Below are 19175 nucleotides of genomic sequence, written 5' to 3'. Positions count from 1 at the left end.
CCACTTCTCCACCATTACAGAAGGTCAAGTCTCCTCTTTACTCTCCAAATCACACCTCACCACCTGCGAACTTGACCCAATCCCTTCCCACCTCATCACTAACCTCACCTCAGTCTTCATCCCAACCCTAACCCACCTCTTCAATCTATCACTAACAACCGGAGTCTTCCCCTCATGTTTCAAACATGCCGCAATCACACCCATCCTCAAAAAGCCCTCCCTTGACCCTTCCTCTCTGACCAGCTACCGCCCCATATCACTCCTCCCCTTTGCCTCAAAACTTCTAGAACAACATGTCCACCTTGAACTGTCCTCCCACCTCTCCTCCTGCTCCCTCTTCGACCGTCTACAATCTGGCTTCCGACCGCATCACTCGACTGAAACTGCCCTGACCAAAGTCACCAACGACCTACTAAATGCCAAATCCAAGCGACACTACTCCATCCTCCTCCTTCTGGACCTGTCATCTGCCTTTGACACAGTGGACCATTCCCTCCTACTCCAGATTCTCTCATCTCTTGGCATCACGGACTTGGCTCTATCTTGGATCTCCTCATACTTAACAGACAGGACATTCAGCGTCTCCCACTCACGCACCACCTCCTCATCTCGCCCCCTATCTGTCGGTGTCCCCCAAGGTTCAGTTCTAGGACCTCTGCTCTTCTCCATCTACACCTTCGGCCTGGGACAGCTCATAGAGTCTCACGGCTTTCAGTATCACCTCTATGCTGACGACACACAGATCTACCTCTCTGGACCCGATATCTCCTCCCTACTAACCAGAATCCCACAATGTCTGTCCGCCATCTCATCCTTCTTCTCCAACAGGTTTCTAAAACTCAACATGGATAAAACAGAGTTCATCATCTTTCCACCCTCTCATTCACATCCCCCATCCGACCTATCCATCAACGTCAATGGCTGTTCACTCTCCCCAGTCCCACAAGCTCGCTGCCTTGGGGTAACCCTGGACTCTGATCTCTCCTTCAAGCCACATATTCAAGCCCTTTCCACCTCCTGCCGACTCCAACTCAAAAACATCTCCCGGATCCGTGCATTCCTCAGCAAAGACTCTGCAAAAACACTAGTGCATGCCCTCATCATATCCCGCCTCGACTACTGCAACCTCCTGCTCCGTGGCATCCCTTCCAACACTCTTGCACCTCTCCAATCTATCCTAAACTCTGCTGCTCGACTAATCCACCTGTCCCCCCGCTATTCCCCGGCCTCTCCTCTCTGTCAATCCCTTCACTGGCTCCCTATTGCCCAGAGAATTCAGTTCAAAACTCTAACCATGGCATACAAAGCCATCCACAACCTGTCTCCCCCATACATCTGTGACCTAGTCTCCCGGTACTTACCTGCACGCAACCTCCGATCCTCACAAGATCTCCTGCTCTACTCCCCTCTTATCTCCTCCTCCCACAATCGTATACAAGATTTCTCCCGTGCTTCCCCCCTACTCTGGAACTCTCTACCCCAACATATCAGACTCTCGCCGACCGTGGAAACCTTCAAAAGGAACCTGAAGACCCACCTCTTCCGACAAGCCTACAACCTGCAGTAAACACCACTGCACGACCAGCTCTACCCTCACCTACTGTATCCTCACCCATCCCTTGTAGACTGTGAGCCCTCGCGGGCAGGGTCCTCGCTCCTCCTGTACCAGTCGCTGACTCGTTTTGTTAAGATTATGTAAATGCTTTTGTTATGTATATCCCTATCACGTGTAAAGCGCCATGGAATAAATGGCGCTATAATAATAATAAATAATAATAATAATAATAATCCATTTGCCTTGTCAATCCCACCCACAACATTTACTATTTAAGGAAGTACCCCAAACCAAGCTGTCAGCCAAGATAAAGGGATTTTTCAACTTGAAATGCGTAAGCATTGTTTTTTTTTTGTTTTTTTTATAAATCTGTGCTCATTCTGCCATTTTTTTTATCCTATATGAATAAAGGCTAAGTTTTAATTACTTTTGTTTGGTGCTGGAGAACATCCCCTTTTGAATAAAGCCCATACCCATATGTTCTCTGAATGTAGACACCTGGCACATAGTCAAAATGACACTCGGCACTTAGTCAAAATCATTGTCAAAATGACACTCGGCACATTATACACACAGGCGACTTCATGTGATTTTTTTTTTTGTGTAAGTGAAATTTTGACAGGTGAGTGAGTGACAGGACACCGCTCACTGAGCTCAGTGCAGCTCCAGGGCCTGCTCACTGGAGCGAGTCATTCTCTCCGGCTCCTTGGCTTGAGCTGTCAGGTGGATTACAGCAGGTGACACTTAGGACAGGTGAGTATAAGGATTTTTTATTTTATTCTTATTTTTACAGGTGGAGACAGCGGGAGCATGCTACTACTCTCATCATGGTCCCTTGCTAATGCTGATCGCAGCGCTGGCAGGGGACAATGATGAGGGCAGCGTTCAGCATCGGCACTTGGGAACAGTGCTAACTGTACACTGATTCCTAGGCATCGGTATGTGTCACACGGATGTCATCTGTGTTTCATCAGTGTGGGATGTTCTGAGGCCCGTGCAGCGGGTAAAAAATGGACATGTCCGCATGTTTTGCCCACAGACACACGGTCCTTGAAAACACACTGACATGCACAGACCCTTTCATTTGAATGGGTCTACGTGCGTCCGTGTCTCCAGTACGTGTGGAAGCAGACACCACACTTACTCAAAACACTGATGTCTGAAAGAGGCCTAAGCGAGTATACAGACAGGACCGCACGGGATCTGCACTTCTAAAAGAAATCTAGAACTGAAAAGAAAAAAATATGCCAGAGAAAATTCTAAAAACCGATAATCTTTATTGAAATAATCATAGAAATATTGTCATAGAAATTGTAATAAATATATCAAATGAAAAAAGAGATCAACAGACATGAAACAACTTAAGCAAAAATGGGTGTAATAATTAAGATGCATATGATGTATACATAGATTGTATAGGTAAGAATTAAGGTGGGTTTAACCCTAATAGCAGAAATAATACACATAAGTAAATAATACCATTTATCTAGCTGTAGGGCCAAAAATACAAATAATAAGTACGTAGGTTGTACAAATAAGAATTCTGGCTGGTTAAACCCTACTTCCACAAATCCTACATATGTATAAATGAATACTAACTCTTATTTGGTAGTGGGGCAAAAAGGGATAAATAATATTCCAAGTGTGCTCAAGGTGAGAAGAAAGTCATAACGCAATAAAGGCAAAGTTGCCACATCTGATGTCTCACCTTATGCACACATAGGAGCAAGAAAATAAATCATTATACACCATGGACACCCCAACAACCAGCATTGCAAGAAAATTGTTAGAGATATAAAATCATTTTGCATCTGATGCACATATCCACCCAAGAGAACACACCTGACTTACGTTTCACCTGAGCTTCGTCTGGGGGAAAATATATAACATGGATGCCAAGGATATAAAGAGAAAAAAACACCCAGCAAAAATAACAAGTAAATAAATGACAGTGTCGATACCAAACATGAGTGTATCAGTATTATTATATACAATGGGAAAAGGAACCTAAATATGGTTACTGGGCAGTGGTTAGTGGGCAAGGAACATAAAATGCATTCAGATATCAAATACAGATGGCGGAGAGATCACCCTATGCGTTTCGCCATTCTAAGATGTCTTCATCAGGGGGTACTCCCGCCTCATTCATCCCTGAAAGCTCACATGACACAACCCCTTTAATGTGTTTTTTTCCCGCACATAGTGTAACAGAAAAGACTTCAGAGCTATCCAATAATTATAAATGCCATTTATTGGTTTCTGTCTCCTGAAGCTCTGACCTGACTAAAACTGAGGGTTAATGAGCCCGTGATGGTATTTGGGTCTGGCCGCCTATTATGCTGCAGCTGTCCGTTCATTAATTATTTAGAATCATTTAATGCAATTTCCAGTAAATGACTATTTATCTTTGTAGATTATAAATGTGTTGCTTTTCTAGACTCCATGGTGTGCAGATGTTAGGAGCTTTGCTTAGGGTATTTTCTTCTGGCTGTTTCACATCTTTAATTTAGTGCTTGTGTTGCTCATTAATTGGCTCAATCCAAGCGCTCAGGGCAACATTTTATCAGCAGGCGAATAGCAGGCAATTGTTAGAGATTCCCGTCTCATACATTTTCATGAATCTAATGCGGGCACTTTCCAGCTTCCAGTACACACATTACTTAACATCTGCAATCTGCCTGACGGTGTTCTATTATTCCTCACAATTTGCTGAAACGTCTTTTCACCGTGGTTTAATAATAAAGGAAACCTCTCATCATTTTATTGGATCTCTATCTAATCCGGCCACCTGTGAGCCTGGCTGTGCCGGCCTCCACTTCACAGCCTTATTTATTGCTCCGATCAGGTCTTACTACATCTCTTCAGTATGGCCTTTAGCACAATCTGTTTGCTCTTTTACTTAATATGCTGCATTGGAAGATGTCCATTACTATTTTTAATGACACTTCATCCTTTTAAGCGCTTGCCTGAACTAAGTCATAGTAAATCTTTAGTTTGGACAGATATTTTTGTAGGGTAATCCGCTTCTTTTCATCCTGATGGTCAGGAGAACTGCCGGTATTTAAAGGGCGGTTTTGAGACTTTGATGATTTTCTCTGGGAGCGCAACCTACCGCAACCCAAGGTGACCATGGCTAGCAATCCAATTCTCTTGGATTTATGGTTGCAGGTCTCAGCTTGCGTGCAACTTTGACTTTAATGTAACTTGCAAACCACATGTGAGTTGGATGTTATTTTCCAGCCATATATAAGGGGGAAAAAAAGACTGATAAATGGAGGAGATCTTTTTCTTAAATAATCTAAAAGAAGCACTCCTCCCATAAAATTGTTTGTCCTCTTAATATATTGCAATCATCATATTATATAGCACTGTGTACTTAAAATTGCTCAGGTTTCCTTTCTACCCAGTTAATTCTTCTGTTTTCCATTAGGTCTATGACATCACGTGATTAAAAACTGACTAGCTGAATCCTTCTAAGCTCCATGTAGGAACAGGACTTCAATTTTCCCTGCATGAGGCATGAGTCACTGCAAAAGTCTAAGGCAGGGGGGGGGACAGGGGAGCAGTTGGGTCAGGAGTTAAAGAGGAGAATGATTTCTGCAGGGACAAGAGACTTCCTGTTTCTAGATGGAGCGGAGAAAGAATAAGCATTATCTGGGTAGAAAGGCAAAATAAGCAATTGTAAGTACATAGTGCTGTATAATATGATGATGGAAGCTGAGTTATGGGGCCAGCAGTGAAGCGACCTGCCATTATCCCTGTAATCTTATAACTTGTACTTTATTGGAATGTTTTTCCTTTTAGATGATACTGATGGTGGAGATAAGCAAAAGAAACAGTCTGGAAATCCCCATGTTGAGCTGCGTGAGTACAGAAACCCCCGAGCCATGCCCTTTATAATCATTTTTAGTTTTAATGTTGACCATTTACTTCCTGAAATGCCGTGATTGGGTATTCTAAGATGTGCTAAATAATTCTTACACTAACTCATTTTTGCAACATTTTAATATGATCTGTTTACTTTTTCTAATATTTATTTATTAACCCCTTAATTAAATAAGTTGTCCACTACTTTTTCATTGATTCCCTATCCATAGGATAGGGCATCAGTATTTGATTGGCCGAGGTCCCGCACCCGGCACCCCCGCCGATCAGCCTTTATCGGTGCCAGAGGCGGTCACCGGACGGAAGTACTTATTTGCGGTGCTTGGCCGTCCATCTGTAGTGGCCGCCACCGGGTACTGCACATCCGCCTCCTATTCAATTCAATGGGAGGCGGATGTGCAGTACCCCGCGGCGTCCACTACAGATGGGCGGGCAAGCACCGCAAGTGCTACGGATAGGGCATCAATAAAAAAGTAGTGGACTGCTTCTTAAAGGACATTGTCCGCTTTTATTTTTGAGTTGAAATGTTTTTCATTTTCTTCTTCCAACAGTCATAACTTTTTTTTTCATTTGCCATCCTCATAGCCGTATGCAGGCTTTTTTTTTACTATATAGAGGACGAGCTGTACAATAAAGCATACTGAAAAAAAAACTGAAAAAAAATTCCAGGTGGGGTGAAATGGTGGTTAAAAAAAACTCTGCAATTCCGATATTGTTTTTTACTTTTCAATTTTGTGGCTGTTTTTGTTTTGTAAAAATGATCTGGCAGCATAATTCTCTTTGTATAATCTTTTATAATTTTTTTTATTATTAATAGTGACTTGAAATTGTGAACTTTGTTTAAAAAAAAAAAGCAAGTTTTTTTTCTCTAGCTACATAACTTTTTTTTTATTTTTCCGCTGATTGAGCTGTGTAAGGCTCTGTGCCCACTATGCGCTTTTTAAGCGTTTCCACAGTGGCAATTCCGCTGCCGAAACGCTTCAAAAACGCATGGTAGAAGGCCTGCCATGTTCCCCAATGATAATCCGCATGTGCTGTGCACATGCTGCGGAAATTTCCGCTGCGGGATATCATTGCGGAAAAATCCGCAGCACTACCAATTATTTTGCGGAAGCGCTGCGTTTTCGCCGCCATTGACTTGCATTAGACCGCATGGATTATGCATCACTGGATCTGTACATGCGGATTCCATGTGTTTCAATGTGCGGCTGGTACCCGGGTTTGGAGAAGAGGAGACTCTCCTCCGGACCTGGGTACCATAGTACCTGTAAAAATAAAGAATAAAATAAAAAAATAAATATTATACTTACCTTCTGATGGCCCCCGGTGTCCTTGTCTCGGCTTGCCGGCAGCTCGCTGTGGACTGAAGGACCTGCAGTGACGTCATTTAGTCATGTGACCGGTCACGCGTCCTTTAGTTCACCGCGAGCTGCCGGCAAGCCGAGACAAGGACACCAGGGGCCATCAGAAGGTAAGTATATATTTATTTTTTTATTTTTTAACATTCTTTAAGGTCACAGTATATAAATCCTTGCTGTTTGCATGAATTTATATAGTGTGACCAAGTTGTCAAGCACTTTCCAAGTGATGCTAAAATCGCTTGGGAAGCGCTTGTCAACCCGCATACAGAAATGCATGTGAAGAACGCTTCACATCCGCATGTCCCTGGCAGGAAAAATTATGTACAATCCGCATGTACAATCCGCATGCATTTTTTCTGCCAGGGAGATGCAGAAACGCTCAGGAAAAATCCGGAGCATTTCTGCATTGTGGGCACATAGCCTAAGGGTTTTCTATTTTTATAAAATTAACATAAACCCCTGTGTTTTTTATGACAAGGTATATATACAGCAGTTTATCCAAAAAAGAGTGCACTCTATATACCAAAGTCAGCCAAACAAGGGGATTAAGTGGAGGAGTGATAAATATGAGTGATTAGGCGGTAGGAAAGTAGTAAGGCCGGGTTCAGATTGTGTTTTCCACTCCGGTTAGTGGCTCCATCAGGGCTTGCGTCTGAACCTCCACATTACAGGATTCGGGCATATGTGCTGTTGTGGTCTTCAACTATTAGGCTATGTGCACACGTTGAGTAAAATTTCTGCATCTCTTGGCAGGAAAAACGCAGGCAAAAACACACAGAGAATTGACATGCTGCAGATTATATTCTGCACCAAATCTGCAAGTCAAAAATAAGCTTGTCACTTCAGGTTCCTCATTCATTTTGCTGGCATTAGGATTGCTTCAGGTATTGTTAGCAAATCTACATAGCAAAAAGCACCAAATCTGCAAAGTGTGCACACAGCCTTATGATGCAGAAGGAGTCCTAGTGTGCTCTGTATCGTGCATAGTTTTCGGTCAAATACTCCTACTGGAGACTGGCTGCAAAACATAGTCTAAGAACTCTGCTAAAGGCCCAGGAAGGGAGTACATCTTTCTGGGCCTTTAGCAGATTTCTTTGACTATGTCTTGCTGCCCATCTTCATTAATTTAGAAGTCAAAAGAAGTATGGAGACCAGGAAGATCAATTAAATCAACCCAAGGTTTCAAACAAAGCTCCATGGAGTCTGCACAGATGGCATTTATATTTTCCTAGGCCCTTATATGGGTTACTCCCAACTTCTCCACATACTCGTTGAGGCACAAAGATGTCCACTTTGAAGCGACATGAATGCATGCCGACATGTAGATGTATTGCGATAACTTATGGGTTTGGTTGTGAAAACCTTGTTCAGTAAAAGACTTGATGTGGATTTGGGGATTAGTGATCTGATGTGTTATCAGCACTAATCCCCATCAGTTCTTTTACTGAACAATGAACCTCCAGGTTTTTAAAACCAGACCCATAAATGATTGCAATACAGATGCACATGAAGCTCTTTCAAAGACAAGTCTAGCAATGCCTTTACATGGCTAGTCCATTCCTCCATTAGTAAGAAATCAGGATTTAGATTAATATGTAAATGAGGGTGAAGTGCTTTTGGTGCATGGAAGCACTTCCCAAACCTCAGTCACTCCACTTCTATTCCCCACCCAATGACTTGTTCTCCTGCATGACTGATAGCTTGTTGTTTATGTGACTTCAAGTAAAGGAGATGTCAGTAAAGCAGGAAAAGGCTGCGCTGGTAGGGAGAAGAACTGGAGTGACAGAGGCTTGAAAGAGCTACATGCATAAATAATTTGAGGGGTGAAATCCTGCTGACAGATTCACTTTAAATGGGTAGTCTGCCATGATCGGAGCTAACTTCAGTCACTGCTTTTAGAGGCCAACGCTAGTGGTGGGACACAGCTTGCCCCTGCCCTGTGTGGAGCAGTCTGAGGTCTGAGCCCACTCCGTATACCTGCCCCCACACCATGATATACTGGAACGACCTATTTCCAGAGGGAGCTAACAGTGGAGAGATGATAGAATTTGCCCCAGATACAGCTGGCTTTAGTGGAGCCTGTATTTTACTAATGGAGCGAGGACAAGTCTGTCACTACGGCCCAGTGTAACCACGCAGAATTACGTAATCGCTGCATTTGGCGAATATGTATAATAAATAAATGCTGGGCAAGGAGCGTCCTGAATAGAGATGAGCGGTGTTCGACTAGAACTGTTCGCCAATCTCAAATTCGAGCTGTTTTGGGCGGTGTTCGAGTTGTTCGACGAACCCGAACGATTTGCAAAAAATTCGGCTGTTCGAGGTTATGTTCGATAACTGTTCGTGCACCAAAAGCGTGTCCTGCATGTCTGGCGCTATTTAGAGCACCAATCATGCAGGGATTGTCTGCCACTCACTGTAATGCCACAGCCATGGTGGTTGTGGCATTACAGTGATTGCCCAAATCGATTGGAACAGTGCCAACAATGAAACATGAAAAGCCGGCAATTCAGCAGCGGCATACACCTGTACCCGACAATTTAGAACCGAAAGAATAGAGCTTCACACATAGATTAGATAGATATAAACATGTCAGCCACATATATACGAAGTACAGTGAAAGTGCTGCTTACTGTACTTGTCATTTAGCGTAAAGGATTTATAAAAAAAAATATTAGTGTTTTCATGCACTGTCTCTTTAAAAAAGCCGGCCGGCAATTCAGCAGCGGTACCCGACAATTTATAACAGACAGAATAGAGCTTCACACATAGATTAGATAGATAGAAACATGTCAGTCACATATATATGAAGTACAGTGATAGTGTTGCTTACTGTACTTGTCATTTAGCGTAAAGGATTTATAAAAAAAAATATTAGTGTTTTCATGCACTGTCTCTTTAAAAAAGCCGGCCGGCAATTCAGCAGCGGTACCCGACAATTTATAACAGACAGAATAGAGCTTCACACATAGATTAGATAGATAGAAACATGTCAGTCACATATATATGAAGTACAGTGATAGTGTTGGTTACTGTACTTGTCATTTAGTATTAAAATAAAGGATTTATTATTAAAAAAATTGGCGTGGGGTTCCCCTTAATTTTAGGCTCTAGCGGAGGTTAAGCAGACGGCTGGGGCAGATGTTTGAAGCCTGGGAAGGGGGTAATACCCACGGAGCTTCCCAGGCTACTAATATCAGCCCCCAGCTGAATACATAGCCTTTACTAGCTATTAAAATGGGGGACACCCCAAAAAAAATGACGTGGGGTCCCCCCTAATTTAATAGCTAGCAAAGGCTAGGCAGACAGCTGGGGGCTGATATTAATAGCCCAGGAAGGGAGCCATGAATATTGGCCCCCTCCCAGGCTAGAAACACCAGCCGTCAGCCGCCCCAGAAATGGCGCATTCATAGGATGCGCCAATTCTGGCACTTAGCCTCGCTCTTCCACGCTGCCCTGGTGCGGTGGCAGGGGGTAATAGGGTTGGGGTTGATGTCAGCTTATAATGCCAGCTGACATCAAGCCCAGGTTAGTAATGGAGAGGCGTCTATAAGACACCCCCATTACTAACCCCATAGTCAAAGTTAAAAAAAACACAAACACCCAGAATAAAGTCCTTTAATTGAAATAAAGACACAATCCTTTATTGTTCTAAATTAAACCATACTTACTGTCACGCCCATTCCAGCTGAAGCCAACGATCTCCTGCAATAAAAGAAAAATAATAAAGCAACCTCATCCTTACCTTTCCATGGTTCCCACGACAGCTTCAGCTCTGCTACATCGAGATGACAGGCTGGACCGCAGCAGAACGCTGCCATCCAGCCTCTCATCCCGCAGACACTGAGAAGCGCAGGCTTGCTTGCGCTGCTCAGCGTCTCTCTGTGACGACATCCAGATGAGCCGAGTTCATGTCCAATGAACTCGGCTCACCTCATGCACGTCACTGACAGCGTGGGAAAATTCTCACGCTGAAGCGGTGAGTGCAGGAGAATTCTCCCACGCTGTCAGTGACGTGCATAAGGTGAGCTCATGTCCAATGAACTCAGCTCACCTCCTGCACGTCACTGACAGCGTGGGAGAATTCTCCTGCACTCAGCGCTTCAGCGTGAGAATTCTCCCACGCTGAAGCGCTGAGTGCAGGAGAATTTTCCCACGCTGTCAGTGACGTGCATAAGGTGAGCTCATGTCCAATGAACTCAGCTCACCTCCTGCACGTCACTGACAGCGTGGGAGAATTCTCCTGCACTCAGCGCTTCAGTGTGAGAATTCTCCCACGCTGAAGCGCTGAGTGCAGGAGAATTTTCCCACGCTGTCAGTGACGTGCATGAGGTGAGCCGAGTTCATTGGACATTAACTCGGCTCATCTGGATGCCCTCACAGAGAGACACTGTGGAGCGCAAGCAAGCCTGCGCTTCTCAGTGTCTGCGGGATGAGAGGCTGGATGGCAGCGTTCTGCTGCGGTCCAGCCTGTCATCTCGATGTAGCAGAGCTGAAGCTGTCGTGGGAACCATGGAAAGGTAAGGATGATGTTGCTTTATTATTTTTCTTTTATTTCAGGAGATCGTTGGCTTCAGCTGGAATGGGCGTGATGGTAAGTATGGTTTAATTTAGAACAATAAAGAATTGTGTCTTTCTTTCAATTAAAGGACTTTTTCTGGGTGTTTGTGTTTTTTTTAAATACTTTACTAGAAATTCATGGTGGTCATGTCTAATATTGGCGTGACCCCATGAATTTCGGGCTTAGGGCCAGCTGATAATGCCAAGCTGGCCCTAACCCCTTTATTACCCAGTGAGCCACCGCATCAGGGCCCTGGATGAGTTGGGTACAGCGCCAGAAGATGGCGCTTCTATGAACGCGCCATTTTCCGGGGTGGCTGCGGACTGCAATTTGCAGCGGGGGTGGCCCAGAAAGCTTGGGCCTCCCTGCGCTGCGGATTCCAGCCCCCAGCTGCCTAGTTGTACCTGGCTGGACACAAAAACAGGGCGAAGCCCCACGTCAATTTTCTTTAAATTATTTCATGAAATAATTAAGAAAAAAAGGGCTTCCCTATATTGTTGTGTCCGGCCAGGTACAAATAGGCAGCTGGTGGTTGGGGGCAGCCCGTTCCTGCCTGCTGTACCTGGCTGGACACAAATATAGTGCGAAGCCCCACGTCAATTTTTTTTAAATTATTTCATGAATTTCCTGAAATAATTTAAAAAAATTGAAGTGGGGCTTCGCACTATATTTGTGTCCAGTCAGGTACAGCAGGCAGGAACGGGCTGCCCCCATCCACCAGCTGCCTATTTGTACCTGGCCGGACACAACAATATAGGGAAGGCCTTTTTTTCTTAATTATTTCATGAATTTCATGAAATAATTAAAAAAAAAAGTACGTGGGGCTTCGCCCTATTTTTGTGTCCAGCCAGGTACAACTAGGCAGCTGGGGGCTGGAATCTGCAGCGCAGGGAGAACCAAGCTTTCTGGCCCCCCCCCCCCCCCCGCTACAAATTGCAGTCCGCAGCCACCCCGGAAAATGGCGCGTTCATAGAAGCGCCATCTTCTGGCGCTGTACCCAACTCATCCAGGGCCCTGGTGCGGTGGCTCACTGGGTAATAAAGGGGTTAGGGCCAGCTTGGTATTATCAGCTGGCCCCAAGCCCAAAATTCATGGGGTCACGCCAGTATTAGACATGACCGCCATGAATTTCTAGTAAAGTATTTAAAAAAAACACAACACCCAGAATAAAGTCCTTTAATTGAAATAAAGACACAATTCTTTATTGTTCTAAATTAAACCATACTTACCATCACACCCATTCCAGCTGAAGCCAACGATCTCCTGCAATAAAAGTAAAATAATAAAGCAACCTCATCCTTACCTTTCCATGGCTCCCACGACAGCTTCAGCTCTGCTACATCGAGATGACTGGCTGGACCGCAGCAGAACGCTGCCATCCAGTCTGTCATCCCGCAGACACTGAGAAGCGCAGGCATGCTTGCGCTCCTCACTGTCTCGCTGTGACGGCATCCAGATGAGCCGAGGTCATGTCCAATGAACTCGGCTCACCTCATGCACGTCACTGACAGCGTGGGAAAATTCTCATGCTGAAGTGCTGAGTGCAGGAGAATTCTCCCACGCTGTCAGTGATGTGCATGAGGTGAGCTCATGTCCAATGAACTCAGCTCACCTCCTGCACATCACTGACAGCGTGGGAAAATTCTCCTGCAATCAGCGCTTCAGCGTGAGAATTTTCCCACGCTGTCAGTGACGTGCATGAGGTGAGCCGAGTTCATTGGACATGAACTCGGCTCATCTGGATGTCGTCACAGAGAGACCACTGAGCAGCACAAGCAAGCCTGCGCTTCTCAGTGTCTGCGGGATGACAGGCTGGATGGCAGCGTTCTGCTGCGGTCCAGCCTGTCATCTCGATGTAGCAGAGCTGAAGCTGTCGTGGGAACCATGGAAAGGTAAGGATGAGGTTGCTTTATTATTTTTCTTTTATTGCAGGAGATCGTTGGCTTCAGCTGGAATGGGCGTGATGGTAAGTATGGTTTAATTTAGAACAATAAAGGATTGTGTCTTTATTTCAATTAAAGGACTTTATTCTGGGTGTTTGTGTTTTTTTTAACTTTGACTATGGGGTTAGTAATGGGGGTGTCTTATAGACGCCTCTCCATTACTAACCTGGGCTTGATGTCAGCTGGCATTATAAGCTGACATCAACCCCAACCCTATTACCCCCTGCCACCGCACCAGGGCAGCGTGGAAGAGCGAGGCTAAGTGCCAGAATTGGCGCATCCTATGAATGCGCCATTTCTGGGGCGGCTGACGGCTGGTGTTTCTAGCCTGGGAGGGGGCCAATATTCATGGCTCCCTTCCTGGGCTATTAATATCAGCCCCCAGCTGTCTGCCTAGCCTTTGCTAGCTATTAAATTAGGTGGGACCCCATGTCATTTTTTTTGGGGAGTCCCCCATTTTAATAGCTAGTAAAGGCTATGTATTCAGCTGGGGGCTGATATTAGTAGCCTGGGAAGCTCCGTGGGTATTACCCCCTTCCCAGGCTTCAAACATCTGCCCCAGCCGTCTGCTTAACCTCCGCTAGAGCCTAAAATTAAGGGGAACCCCACGCCAATTTTTTTAATAATAAATCCTTTATTTTAATACTAAATGACAAGTACAGTAACCAACACTATCACTGTACTTCATATATATGTGACTGACATGTTTCTATCTATCTAATCTATGTGTGATGCTCTATCTTTCTGTTCTAAATTGTCGGGTACCGCTGCTGAATTGCCGGCCGGCTTTTTTAAAGAGACAGTGCATGAAAACACTATTATTTTTTTAAATAAATCCTTTACACTAAATGACAAGTACAGTAAGCAACACTATCACTGTACTTATTATATATGTGACTGACATGTTGCTATCTATCTAATCTATGTGTGAAGCTCTATTCTTTCTGTTCTAAATTGTCGGGTACAGATGCTGAATTGCCGGCCGGCTTTTTTAAAGAGACGGTGCATGAAAACACTAATATTTTTTTTAATAAATCCTTTACACTAAATGACAAGTGCAGTAACCAACACTGTCACTGTGCTTCTTATATGTGTGACTGACATGTTTCTATCTATCTAATCTATGTGTGATGCTCTATTCCTTCTTGTCTAAATTGTCGGGTACCGGTGTATGCCGCTGCTGAATTTGCCGGCCGGCTTTTTTAAAGAGAGTGTCTTCTGAGCAGTTTGTCAGCTTTTGGACACCTTTGCAGGTGTTTTCTATGTGTTTCTATGTGTTTTTGTTTGCCTGCCATTGGTTTTAACGGTGTTCGACGGTGTTCTAAGGTGTTCGACGAACAGTTCCTCGAACTTCCCGGTGTTCGACGAACCGAACCGAACCCGAACACTACGGGGGTGGCTCAACACTAGTCCTGAAGTGTTGAAGCTTTTAGACACTTGTGGGTAGATGTGATGAAACATTTAGTTTGATTGTTCGGAAATTCCTTTCCTTTCTGCCTGCTGCGGCATTGTGAGCCTGAGCTGCTCGCTCTTACGCGGGCGCTATAATTGCAGCAGCACTCAGCTATGTGATCTGATCTGTGTTGGATTTTCCCTATGTTGCCTACAATTTAGCAATTTTAAGGCAGCCAGATTTGACAATCCTTGAGTCACGCTGTGGCGTTTGTCACTCGGTAGATGTAAAGAAGGCTGCTTGGTATACAAAATTGATGTGAGGATAAGAGACTTTTCTGCAGGTAGTGTTCACGCAGTTAGGACATATTGTCAATTATTTATAATGTGCAAACATATTCTGCAGCGCTGGAGGCTTGTGACCAATTATATACGATACACAAGAAAAGCAGGTAAGCAACTTTCGCTTTAAAGAGTTTTCTGCCGGTGAGGATTGCCAGCCTTCATTAATGACTCCTGTGACGGCTTCTGTAAACAAGTGCCAGTGTGCTGGGTACATCTGTAGCTATCCTGTGACTTGCCCTCTGGGTATTGTTGTTGGCATGGTCCAGGCTGTTTGATGGCTTTTTTTAGGCGATCCTGTAAGACTTTTAATAGTGTTCTGTTGAGTGAGTAGTCTCTTGTTAGGTAGATGGCGTAGTGCATGGAGAACTGGTCTCAATGCTATGTTGCTGGACATTATGATCACTGGATCCTCTGTTGGTGATGGGCCTTTTGTGACATGACACCACTGCGTTGTATACAAAGCAGCCATACTTAACACTAGGTCGCAATACTGCTGCAGGATGCAGCAAGCTGCAATGATAAAGGCATGGCCAGCACAGGTGCCAAAGACTGGGAGATAGGCACTCGCACACCTACCATTCATGGAGGATGGTTGCCTAGAATTATAAATGCACATGGAGAAAGCTTGCATAGGGCGCCAGGCACACGGGAACAAGTAGTACACCATGCCGTCTTACAGCCAACTGGTCACTCCCATACTATTAGATCAAGCGGGCAGCCCTGCATTATGTAAGTGCACCCCACAGGGACAGGCACTCCAATTCTCCCCACCAGCACCACAGGGCCTGGCTGCATCCTGCAGAAGATGATAGCTTATATGAGGTATTGGTTGATATTTTGGCCAAAATACTCAAACCCGCAACTTACAACAGGGTTCCTCGTAGTTTTGTCCTCATTGCAAGTACCTACACTAAATTTTAAAGCAACTCACTGAAAAATACATCAAATCCAAAAACCATGACTGAAAATGCTGCCATACAGGCTAACTTACCAATACTAGGTAACAGCACGAATGCACCACAGGATGCAGCAGGCCCAAAACAAGCAGGGGAAGGATGGCATCAACAAAGTGTACCTGGAATAGTTGGTGATGACCGATAACTGTATGAAGGTTTTTATAGGTAGATGCTTTGACTATGCCGATTTTATCTGACATACCCAAGGGTGCTATCCATGGTAATCATTTGTGTTTTCAGGTGTTGCAGTGGTGTGCCACCACCCAATTTTCTTATGACTTGTTTGTTGAGTCCTTAAAGGGCATCTTTCTGTAGGATCAACTCTCCTAAGCCTTCTATATGGGCACGTAAGTCATATAAAGGTGAATAAAGTGATACCTTGATATTTGTGAACCGATGTTTTATTCCAGATATATTAACGTTTGTCTTATATGTAAATGAGCTATTCAGTACTATGGACAGGACTCTGATCTGCATGAGAATCTGCCTCCAGAAATTATTTTAAATAAATTGTGGTGTTACCAGTGTGAGAAATGTAATGGCTGCTTTCCTGATCTCACTGCAGATCTTTGCGTGATTATACCTGACACATTTGCAGGTGTTGTCTCAGTTCTTCAGCTTCCAGCTCACAAGCATCCAGTGTTGCAATACAGCAGAGCTGTGAGAGCTGCAGTTGCAAAGTGTTTGTAAGGAGACAATATTCAGTTCTACTGTTTTGTGTTAGCTACATGTCTCACACTGGTAACACCTCCTTTCATTTAAAGATCTCTTGTAGATCAGCTTCTGGCCCAAATATCTTAACAGCTTGGATTTCTCTGGATTAATTTGTTGGATTACAGATATGATGGTATCATTTTATTTAGTATCCTATGGCCTACGCTCCCATATAGACCGCTTAAAAGGGTTGATCCTACTGACAGGTTTCCTTTAAGAATAGAAAAGTGCCATTCTTACACCTGAAGAGATGGCATGCACATGGATTAAATGGAATCTGTCACTAGGTTCTCCCAGTGTAAACTACGGCCATCACGTTAAAGGCCCCTTTTACTATATTCTAGTAAGCTGTATATAAGTCACCAATTCCCTCTGCATAGCACAAAAAATACCTTTTATAATTCCCCCATACAACGAAATCCAGTCTAATGGGCATCGCTAGTCTTGCTTCATCGCCTCCTATCTTCGCAATTGCAGTCATCCTTCTCTGCTTCATGTATATAACGCATCCTACGTCATCCACACAGTGTCCCCCAATCACAGTCATGCGGAGGCGCACTTCTCTCTGACCTGCTGAGTACTGTACTATAATATGCATGCACTGGAAGAGGCCTAAGAGCGCCTATGACACGGAAAGTAACCCTGGCGCTTTGCAGTACCTTGCTCTGCCCTGCTGAGGGCAGAGTAAAGTACACCTGCGCAGGAGTGCGAATGGGGAACATTGTGTTGATGACAGAACGTGTCATCCACATGGAGCAGGGAAGCACTGTGATTGTGACGAGAGAGGTGGCCGTAGTTTATATTGGGGAAATCCTGGTGACAGTTTCCCTTTAAGCCTCCCATACACCTTACATGGCTGTCGGCCGAACCAATATCAATTGCAGGGCAGGGTTAGGAGATGCAGAGATCACAATCATGCCTCTACTAGTGATGAGTGAATGTGCTCGGATAAGGGGTTATCTGAGCACGCTCGGGTGCTAACAGAGTATCTTCGGCATGCTCGTAACATAGGTTTGCATCGCCCTGCAGCTGTTAGAGAGCCACAACACATGCAGGGATTGCCTGTTTGTCAGGCAATCTATGCATGTGTCATGTCTATCAAACAGTGAATCATGCTGCCGCGGAGACGTGAACCTATGTTGCGAGCACTCTGATGATACTCGGATAACACCCGAATGTGCTTGGATAACCCGTTATCCGAGCACATTTGCTCATTGCTAGCCTCTACTCCTCAGGGACCCAAAATCCCCCAGGCCGATATGTGAAGAACACACTGATGTAATCACATTACAGAGCTGTCTAACCAATGAAATCGTAGTTTTAATATACATGTACAAGAAGCTGATCAGTGTGTCCTGCTGCTTAGATCCCGGTCATTTGCTGAAATCTTTCCTACAACCAAATGTTCAATGCCTCAGGGAAAATCTAGTATTACCCATTTTTATTGGTATCAAGGGCTGCTGCCAACCACCATCTAAAGTGTATGATGGGGACTTCAAACAATAGCGCTTGAAATTAATAAAAGCTGGGTAATATGATTTTCCCTGCTGTGCTACAGAGGAATTGAACATTTGGTTATAGGAAAGATTCTGGCATATAACTGGGGTCTAAGGAGTAGGACATGCTGATCAGCCTCCTGTCGATGGCCTCTAAATCCACCCTGCCCATCTGGTCTTGTACCATTGTGTCAATGAAAACGCTGCTTTCTGGATTTCCGGTAGTTGTAATATGTATTTATATTTAGGCATATTAGAAGACATCATTGACTAGTGAGTATTGAGATGTTATGAGCAGCACAGTTAACCCCTTATTGACCAGGTCTTAATCACCAGCTTTTTTTTTTTATTCTCTGTTTTTCAGTAGTCATAACTTTATTTTTTCATAGATGGAGCTATTACCAGTCTGCATTTTATGCATGACATATTGTATTATTTTTTTGCTGTTATGGGATGCATATACGAGTGCTTCTCACTAAATTAGAATATCATCAAAAAGTTCTTATTGTATTTCAGTTCTTCAATATAAAAAGTGAATCTCATATATTATATAGTCATTACAAACAGAGCGATCTATTTTAAATGTTTATTTCTGTTAATGTTGATTATGGCTTACAGCCAATGAAAACACAACAGTCATTATCTCAGTAAATTAGAATACTTTATAACAACAGCTTGAAAAAGTATTTTAAAATCTCAGTAAATTAAAATAATTAACAAAAAACACCAGCAAAGGCTTTCGAAGCGTTTAAAAAGGTCCCTTAGTTTGTTTCAGTAGGCTCCACAATCATGGGGAAGACTGCTGACTTGACAGATGTCCAGAAGGCAGTCATTGACACACTCAACAAGGAGGGTAAGCCACAAAAGGTCATTGCTAAAGAAGCTGGCTGTTCAGAGTGCTGTATCCAAGCATATTAATGGACAGTTGAGTGGAAGGAAAAAGTGTAGTAGAAAAAGGTGCACAAGC

At 44.0% G+C, this 19175-nt stretch overlaps 1 protein-coding gene across 4 annotated transcripts in view; it reads left to right on the top strand.

Moving 5' to 3' along the window:
• PIKFYVE (phosphoinositide kinase, FYVE-type zinc finger containing) overlaps window positions 1-19175 on the top strand; it is a 284611-nt gene that overhangs the window by 219356 nt on the left and 46080 nt on the right. For all 4 annotated transcript variants that reach the window (XM_073646326.1, XM_073646322.1, XM_073646325.1 and 1 more), the window contains one exon: window positions 5360-5419. In XM_073646326.1, the coding sequence (XP_073502427.1) occupies window positions 5360-5419 (60 nt within the window). The remainder of the gene's footprint in view (window positions 1-5359; window positions 5420-19175) is intronic.

The sequence above is a fragment of the Phyllobates terribilis genome, unplaced genomic scaffold, assembly GCF_046119375.1.
Source record: "Phyllobates terribilis strain yellow unplaced genomic scaffold, ASM4611937v1 Scaffold_9__5_contigs__length_417890890, whole genome shotgun sequence".
NCBI lineage: Eukaryota > Metazoa > Chordata > Amphibia > Anura > Dendrobatidae > Phyllobates > Phyllobates terribilis.
Note: the sequence above shows the minus strand (reverse complement) of the source record. Positions and strands in the feature narration are given on the sequence as shown.